The sequence below is a fragment of the Ursus arctos genome, chromosome X (assembly GCF_023065955.2).
Source record: "Ursus arctos isolate Adak ecotype North America chromosome X, UrsArc2.0, whole genome shotgun sequence".
NCBI classification, from domain to species: Eukaryota; Metazoa; Chordata; class Mammalia; order Carnivora; family Ursidae; genus Ursus; species Ursus arctos.
Genome location: NC_079873.1, coordinates 107844524 through 107854046, shown reverse-complemented (window position 1 = coordinate 107854046; position 9523 = coordinate 107844524). Strand labels below are relative to the sequence as shown.

Here is a 9523-nt window from a genome sequence, read left to right as displayed (position 1 = left end):
CCTTCTCGGAGCCTGGGTCCCGAGTCCCCCGCCCGCATCCCTGCAGCTGCTCCTCGGGCTCGGGCCCGAGTCCCCGGCTCTGCGGCTGCTCCCACCAGCTGATTTTGACAGAGGGGGGTCCCGGGTGGCGCAGGCGGGCGCGGCGAGCCCCTGCCAGATCCGGGGCCGATAACGTGCAGGCTCCATGTCGCGGCTTCGGGCTGCCCAGGCTCCGCCCCCTGTGAGTGTGTAAGTGTGTGATGCTGCCGCGGCCGCTGCCGCCGCCGCCGCCGCCTGTGCAGCCGCCGCCGCCGCCGCCGCCGCTGCCGCTGCCGCCTCGGCTGCCGCGCCGCGCCGCGCCGCTGCCGCTGCCGCCCCGGCCGCCCCCGCCGCCGCCGCCGGCCCGCAGCCCGCCAGGCGGGCGGCCCCGCCGGCCCGAGCCCCCAGCGCCTGCCGCCGCAGCGTCGGGGCGCTGGGCGCGCGGGCAGCCGCGGAGCGAGCGGACCCGAGCGGGCGGCTGGGCACTTGCCCGCCCCGTGCCACCGCCACCGCCGCCGCCGCCCCGGAGCGCAGGACCCGGCACCCCCGGCGCCCGCCGCCGCCGCCGATGCGGCCTGGGCACTTTTAGCCGGGCGGGAGGGCCGGAGAGCCGGGCCGCCGAGAGCAGCGAGCGAGCCGCGCCGAGAGCCGCGCCGACCCGCCGCGAGCAGGGACGGACGCCCGCCCGCCGCCGCCGCCCGGCCGCTATGGATCTATTCGACTTTTTCAGGGACTGGGACTTGGAGCAGCAGTGGTAGGTGTTGAATTTTGCCTTCTCCTTGCTACGCAGGTCCCCCCGGCTGGGGCTGGGCTTTTCGCCTTTGTTAAGAGGAGCCGGGGCTGTGGTGGGGGCGCCCCATACGCCCTCCCACTTGATCTCAGCCACCTCTGGCCCCGCCGCCGCGACTCCTCGGTCGGGTGCCCGGGTGGTGGCGGGGGGAGGTGAGGGCAGAGGGTGGGATGAGGGTCCCGAAAGCGTCGCTTGGCACTCCAAGTCCAAAGAGTTGCCTTTGGCCCAAATCGGAGCCGGTGCCGCCTGCGGGCTGAGCCGCGCCACCTCCGCGGGGATTTTCTCTGCGCACCGCTGGCCCGGCCGGTCTCCTGGCGCACCGGATCCTGCCCGCCCAAAATGCTTCAACTTTCCAGGTGTCCAGCGCCGGCGGCCGGCCGCGAGGACAGGCGGCGGCAAGGTGCCGCCGGCCTCCCTCCGCTTCCTCTGCGGCCACCTCCCCCGCCGCCGCCGCCACCGCCACCTCCTTCCCCGCGCCGCGCGCACACCTTCCTTTCCACTCGCTCAGCCCAAGTTCCCAGCTCCTGGGTGCCTGGTGCCTTCGGGGGCCACCAAGCGGGGGACCCCGGGTCCAGGCCGACTTCGGCGTTGGCTTTCCAGACTGAGGGTTTTCGAAGTTGGCCCCCTGAAGTAGGCTGCCCCGACGTCTATGCACATTTAATTACCGGCTGGACCCCTGTCCGCCCCCACTGGGAGGCAGCCGCAGATTTGTGTAATGGGTACCCAGCTCGGATTCAAAGCTTTAGTCAGCTTTTCCCAAAATACCGTAAACTTGTCGCTGAGAGCATTTTGAAAGATGGTGCAAAGGTGACTGGGGAGCCTGAAAGTTGTTACTGCATGCTGTGCGCGCGCGCGTGCATAAATAGTGATATACATATCTATTAACTTTTTAAAAAACTCCATCTTCTGCCACTTGCGTTATTATTGCTAATCCGTCACAACATTTTAACATATCAATTGCCCCCTCCCTACAGCCCGCGGAATGGGGGGGGGGATGCGGCTGCAGCGGTTTAGAATTGCATCCTTGGTTATAGCCTTTTTAAATGTAGTTAGGATAATGTACGATACCGACCGATTGTGCGAAATCTTCTGCAATGTTAAACTGCTAGCAGCCGTTGGCTATGAATGCTGTGTATTTTTACAAGGATTTCCCTTGCTGATGTGATATTTTAGGCAATTTCCTTCTTTAGAAAAGGGTCATACTCTTAGCCAATAGCTTCATTATGCCAATCGTGACTCTTTTAGTTGCAAATCCAAGATAATCAGAACTTAAATACATTTTATTTTACAGCAATTCTGGGTAAATCCTTGAAGCCACAAATTTACGCTGTATCAGTATTAATCTGTAAGGCATTTTTGATACCATGCAGGGTTTTATCAGCCCTGCAGAAAAACATTATGTTACGATTTTTAATAACCATGATGTTATTTAAAAGTAAAGATCACAATAAAATTACTCCTCAATTAAATAATATGTTCTTGCACACAGCCTTTACTCTGCTTCACTAATTTATTTTGCAGGCAACTGATAACCACAGCATTACTATTTGCATACAATTTGCCTAATATATGGTGTGGGTAACGTCATTAATTTAACAGACATTGTTATAATTGATTTCATGGGTGTAGTTCAAATGTTAAACACATCTGGGGGATTAGGTTTTTAAAAACATGTTTATTATATTATTTTAACTTCAGTTTAATCTTAGAAACATACAGTTGTATATTTAAAGGGGATGGGCTCTTGTGATTTCTTTTTCAGAAAGACACGTTCCCCCGCCTCCCATTTGGGGACTATTTTTTCTTTTATTAAGGAAAATCCAAACCTTTTTTCCTCCAGTTCTGTAACTCTGCCACATCAGTTAAGAAACATGCAGACTTGGACACTCTGTGGATCTGATGTGAAATATGGATGAATTAATGTAACACATCTGCATAAATAAGCCGGCCTTTTCCCTCTGTGCACATGTTCCAGGAAAATTTCTCCTTCTTACTGTGTGATTGTGAGGGGCAAACTTCTTTATGAATCTGTGTGTAGACATTTGTAATGAGGCTTGTGCATCTGTTTTGACACCCCCCCCAAAAAAGGGAACATAAATGTGACAATAGTGGATGAACTAAAAAGCTTGATAGTGCCTTGAATGGAAATCTGTACCTTTCCAAACTCTGTGGACATCTAGAGCATACCAATTACATGTTCATTACATGTTCACTTCCCCTCCTGGGGAGTAAGTAGCTGCTTAGAGTGCTGGCATCCATTCCAGGCCCCCCCACAGGAGGTCCAAGGAGGAAAAAGGCGCCAGCCAAGTTAAGAGTCTCATTTACATTGGATCTTTTCTCAACATTCACTTGTGGAACAGAAAACTCTGAGCTATGTCTACTCAACCCTAGACATCTGACAACAAATGGATCAGGCCAGCTAAAAAACAAACTCATTTACCTAGACTTAATGAAGGAAGACTTTACATACACAGGCATATGTGTTATTTGCAAACACTCTACTACAGTAAACAAAAAGTACAGGCCCATTTATAAACACACATTTGTCAGGATGAATGCAAATGGGAAGGATGGGGCACAAATGACGATGCTGCAGTGTGCTTCCGTGCTGGGTCCGGGAGCGGTCAATGCCTAAAGGAACATACCCCTGGATTTCACGAACTGCACAAGTATCTTAATGGGTCATGCTCTGGACTCAATGAAAGGGCCAAAGCATAAGTTCTTTAAGATTCTTGGATGAATGAGCAATGTTCACCTGAGTATGGATTTAATATGAACCACTCTGTGAAAGACACCATTGCTCTTAAAAGAAAATGAAAGAAGATAAAGGAAAAAATGAAATACAATTGTTTAAATCATTCTATAGATTTTCCTGTGGTAACCCAGTAAATGAGTTCTTGAGGTGTCTGGAGATCCTGGGGCTAGATTTAGGCTTGTTTACCACCAGTGGGGATGTCATTAATCCCCATTTAAGAGGGTATAAAAGCAAAATCAGAGGGCCTACCAAGTGTACAGCCTGTCAGTCCTCTGAGCACCGCCCCCCCCCCCGTATTGATTAGGTATTGCTTTGTGACAGGCCACGGTCCTTTGTGGAGATGCTATATTCTTTTCATTATTAAAAGAAAAAGCAAGAAGGAAGGACAGACAGATGCAGAAAGGGACACATCCTTAAACATAAAACATGAAAAGAAAACCACCATGACAGCAAAATCGAACTGTGAAAAAGTCTAGTGAAAATGGTGGCGAAGCAGTGGTCACTGTGAAGGCGGGCAGCGATCGTTTGTAGTTTCCAAGTGATGTCTCACAAGTAGCCTCATTAGAGGCGAGCTTGCACACGGGCAGTTACACAGGAAGAGACTTAAACTCACTAAACTGTTATATAAATAGAAAGTTCAAAGGTCTGCGTGGGGCTGTCAAGGCTGGGAAGGGGCCATGTGCAGGCCGGGCTTCTTCTCCTGGGGGGCGGGGGGGGAGGGAGCCCCTGGGGCCTGCCCTAGCAGCCCCTGCTTTCCCCAGTTGGCCTCGACCTTGCGGGGGAGGGGGAGACCCTGCTCTCCAGACAAAAGTGAACTGTTTCAGATGCAGCCGGGCATGGCCGCCGCGCCCGCTCCCTGCGCACAGGTCTTGCGAGGCCTCTGTAGCCGCGGTCGTGCGCCAGAGCAGCACAGACCTGGTTATGGATGGAAAGGTGCGGGGGAGAGAGAGCAAGAACACAACGGGCGCCAGCCTTGGGGTAGGGTAGCAGGAATGTGGACGCTGCAGGGCAGCTTTGGGTTTTGACTAAGGCCTACAGGTTGCCAGGATTTCTTATTCTCTACCTGCATCCATTTCTCTTTCCCCCTTTCCCTCTGTCTTCCATTAGAAGGATGACTGTGATCTGTTCTCTTTGCTCGTACAGTATGCATTCATTCAGCAAAGGATTTGGGGTTGAGTCTCTTAAGGGAGTGTCTGGGGAGGCTAGACGGGAGGTGGTGAAATTAGCTAGTGTGAGAAGGTCTCCTCTACACCCCCCCCCCGCAGACCCCCCCAAAGAATAAAAGCTATCTCTGTAAATCTTAAAAAGGCACATCTATTGGACAAGAAAGAAAATGATCTCATGTTAGAAATCAGTTTAATGATACATGAATTGTTTTGCTAATGATTCAGTCAAGCATTTAACAACTTTAAAATATACAAATCAAGATTGAAAATGACTGCCTCAAAAATGAATCTGTCATTATAGACATAAACGAGATTCCAAACATTTAAGCATTTTGTAGATGGATAAAAATTATATTGTATTTAAACATGCTAATTATTGTTGAATAGCAATGGCTTTAATGTGCTGAACCTTTATCTCGTGCCCATTATTCTTAGCTAAGACTATTTCTTGCATGCAAAATTTGTACACATTTAACATAATTTCAAAATCATAAAGGTCCAGTAAAATGGCCATCTCTGGAACCATCTAGAAGCTGTAGCCCTGTGAGCTTGTAGCTCATACCTCAGAAAGTGAAACTGCTACATACTTGATTAGCCTGTCATGTAGACAAAACAATTGGTACAGTGACAACATTTTTCACTTTTAATTTTGTCTTTCTTTTTCTGATTGTTGTGGGATAAAGAAAGAGAGATTTTAAGAACTTGTTTACTGATAACGGGAAGGAATGTGTTGCTGATTAAAGAACTTGAGACCACAACTTGAGGAAACCTTTTGAACAGTGTGTGTGTGCGTGTGTGTGTGTGTTTTTCACCTGTGCATTCTAGAACTCATCACCACCATTGCTACTGTTATTTGAGTATTTACGCTGTGCCCCAGGCATCACCGAGTGCTTTAAATAGTCAATCTCATTTTGTCCTTCAGACATCTTTATGAGACAGGACCTGTTAGGATCTCTATTTTACAGATGAAGTAATGGAATCACTAGCATTGGTGATACAGTCCAGGTTTTACCTGAGATGCAGTTGACCCCAGAGCCTGCACCATTGACAACTGACATTTTGTCTGAGCCTTTGCAACATGTGGAATACTTTCCCATACGTCACCTCATTTGGTCCTTGTAAATTAGGATGTGCGGGTGTTATTCCCATTTTACAGATGAGCAAACAGCCCTAGAGAGGTTGTTTGACTCACTTAAGTTCACACAACCTGGCTCGTAGTAGAGTTAGGTCAGAAATCCACATCTCCCAATTTCCGGGTCAGGTGCCTTTCCCCAAAATCTCATTGCCTGTTACTTATTGTTATTGTATGTGTCTGAGCACTCAGCTGTCACTGAAACAAATGGACTGGATTGTGTATATCATACTTGTGTAAAAAAAAATCTGTGGAATTAGCATGTAATTGACTAGCCATGGAACTCTGCTTTTTTCTTTTAAATAAAAAAAGAACAGTTTGTGTACTGATATAATCTCTTAGCACTTCTTTGGTGGATGCCCCTTTAATGAAAACATGTGAATGATAAATCATATATATAACTTGAGTTTTGCCTCTTTTATATATATAAAATATATAAGGATATATATGTATCTCCTTGGGAACTGTCCATTTAAATTTGAATGCCTTAATTTTGAAGATTTGATACTTGAACATAAAGAAGACCATGGGATATTTGGTTTTCTGGAGCCTCAAAGCTGGGAACCCGAGGTGGATAATATTTCTTTCCAAAGCTTTGTAACTTACCACATCTGTTCTTTGATTTGATCCTCACAATAACCTTGTGGGTTTGTCAGGACCTATATTATTAGCTGCATTTTATAGATGAAAAAACTGAAGTTCAGGGAGGTTAAATGACTTGCCTAAGTTTACACAGTAAGTGGATGGTCTTAGGATTTGTGTTTATTGCTCTTTTCACTGCGTTACTGCTGTTGCATTAAGTCGTTTATGTTTAAATATCCACACTGCTTCCCAGGGAATGGTGTATCACCCTCTTGCATCATCTAGCACAGTGCCTTGTCCATTACAGGTGCTCAATAAACATCTGTTGATTGATGTTAGAGCCCATCAGCTCAGAGGGCCCTATGCAAATGCTTGTATCTTTCAAAGATAGTTGCTCAGTAAATCCTGGTGATAGTACTGGCCCTCTGCCTCTTTGATAGTGTTTTAATTGTCTGTAATCTTTCTGGAGGTCTCCTAGCCTGTCTGGTCTCTTGCAGAATGTAACAAGGAAGAAAAACGATGACTAAAGAAGCTTAAGAAGAAGAGGCCAAATTAGAACCCTTGTTATTTATTGGTGTGATTGAAAAAAAAAAGTGTGAATTCCAATATATGTGTAGAACTGAAAACCCCAACTTTTAAGGCAAAGGGTGCAGGAGTTAACGGACTAGTATTGTGTCTCAATCCGTACGGAGAACGTTAAAGAAGAATGTGTGACAAAAAATCTGAAGGAATTGAATGGTCGGAGGTTGGGATTCCTCCAGCTTTCCTTGAGTTTCAGCCTTCATGACTTGTATTTCATCACGAGAAGGCTGTTTTTCTACTTAACTGTAGCAGATCCACGCCATAAATTATCATGACTGTTAAACAAAGGTCCGGCACTAGGTTCCTCTAATGTAAAACTTTTATGTTGCACTTTAATGAAATTTTATATGCATGTTCAAAGCAAGGCACACTTTACGCTGTGGAGAGGGCGATGCTCTGAATTGTTGAATTTATTTTAAAGTAAATCTTTTCGATGACCTTAGCTGCTAACATCCACCTACTTACTGAGCTGAGAAAAATTATCTGAGGGCTTAAATAAAATGGCATGATTTAAGCAGGGCTGACGATAGCACTACAGCTAGAGTCTGATTTTGATTATGGATTGCTCGGTTTATGGAATGCCATTTTTTTAATATACCTGTGCATTTTGCTTCATTTGAGAAAGAAAATCAGCCAGTGATTTAAAGTAATCTTTGATTTGGTTCTTCAATAGGCACGTGCTGGTATGTGAAGGTATAAAAGGCACGCACTGGGAAAGAAACTGAGGAAACAGGTTTGGCTTTCATTACAAACTCAAGATCACTCATCTGTTTATTTTTTCAATGTTCCTTTTGCTGGGAAAAAAAGAAAAGGAAAAAAAACCACATTACTTCCATCCTATGAAGAATGATTCATTTTGTTGCATTTCCAAATAAGAGTTCCCTGTATTGTCTGTCATCTTTGGTGGAAACCAGGTCTCGGTAGCAGATACTGGTTCACCTGGTGGCCTTGATTAAACTATATGCCTGGACTCCGAATGTTGGCTTCCATAGGCAACATATCTCCTGGAAAGAGCATCGAAATGGTTTCTTTTTTATATAAATAAATAAGTAAAACCCTACTTTTCACGTAGTAACGCTGCAGCTGCAGTGTCTGCTTTGACAATCATTGGAGGAAGAAGTTTCTTAGGAGTCCGATGTCTTCTTGGCCTTTGGGTGTCTCGCTTGGTTCGATCAAACCAACGGGCTGGAAGGAATATGTTACGAACTCAGTTAACCTTCTGACTGTGGCAGTATGTACATGACGACCTGGCTATCTAGTGACCGATGAAAAACGCATTCACAGAGGCTTTACTTCTCCTTTCGGTATGTCAGTCAACTAATTTTTAAAATAAATTAATTTTCCAAAGGGACTGGTGGTTTGCCTGCCAGGTCGGCACAGCCACGGTAACTAGATTAAATCCCAGTGTGATGGATGCATCCGAAGAAGTGCCGTGGAATCGTGGAGCGGTCTCGTCAATTAGCCAGTATTTATTTGCTGGCAAAAGGCTTGGCTCTGGGGTGTAGAAATGAATCAGTCCCTCAAACCTGGTGCTTCAACACCGGAGGGCCCTTCAGAATCATGTGGTCCAGATTCCTTATTGTACAGATGAGGAGACTGTGGCCTAGGATGGGGAAAATGGCTTGCCCAAGGACATACACTCAGTAAGTGACACAGCTGGGTCGGGAGGCCTCGTGCCCTGGTCCAGTGTTTGTCAACTCTATCGAGAGCTGTTTTCACTGTGTGCCTACTCTGTGCCCAGTGCTCTGCTGGGCGGACACTTTTGGTGGGGGAGGAGAAAGGAATATAAAGATGACCTCTGGCCCCACTGAGTTGACAGCAGAACGTAGAACTAGATTTGGGGAAATAGTGTGTCATGGATGGAAGTGAAATAGGAATTCAGGGAGAGCGAGAATGTGAGCTAGAGTAAAAAAAAAAAGTCGTCATCGAGGCCCGTGAAAATCTTTGAGTACCATTAGCACAGGCCAGATGGAAAGCCAGAAATTTGGATTGTTCAGAGGACCAGGAGCAGCAAACACTCAATATTAAACAATGACTTTGGACCCTGAGTTCTCTGGTTTGACAGTAGCTTACATTCATCTCACGATGACTGAAGTTATGTTTTGCCACGTGGATGGAGGGTTCTCAGTAACACTGACCACCACTTGCCGGGGGGACAACCACAGAACTCTTGACAACGATTTTGACTGTCTGAATTATGGAAGTATTTATGCAAACATTCTTCAAGTAAATACCAAACGAAAATTTGTTTTCCTGAATCCGTTGAAACAAATGTTTGTAAATTGGCACAATTGCTAACAAAAATAGCTGTTTTCAAAAGAAGCGTGTAGTGCGGCTCTTGAGATATACCCAAATCTATCTCATCTTTTGTTCTTTCTCCTTTTTAAACAAATAACTCATTTTTCTGGAAGGTACGTACCGATATTTTGACTTCTGCCTTTCCTTTCCCTGAAGAGTGAGTTGGTGCCTTGGCAATCTAATTAGGGTTTAGATCTCTG

The 9523-nt window shown here is 46.5% G+C and overlaps 1 protein-coding gene across 3 annotated transcripts in view; it reads left to right on the top strand.

Moving 5' to 3' along the window:
- The first annotated feature begins 552 nt into the window (after positions 1-552).
- Positions 553-9523, top strand: part of AFF2 (ALF transcription elongation factor 2) — a 446211-nt gene continuing 437240 nt past the window's right edge. For all 3 annotated transcript variants that reach the window (XM_026479777.4, XM_026479775.4, XM_026479776.4), the window contains exon 1: positions 553-772. In XM_026479777.4, coding sequence (XP_026335562.1) covers positions 726-772 — 47 coding nt within the window. In that variant the 5' untranslated portion in view covers positions 553-725. The remainder of the gene's footprint in view (positions 773-9523) is intronic.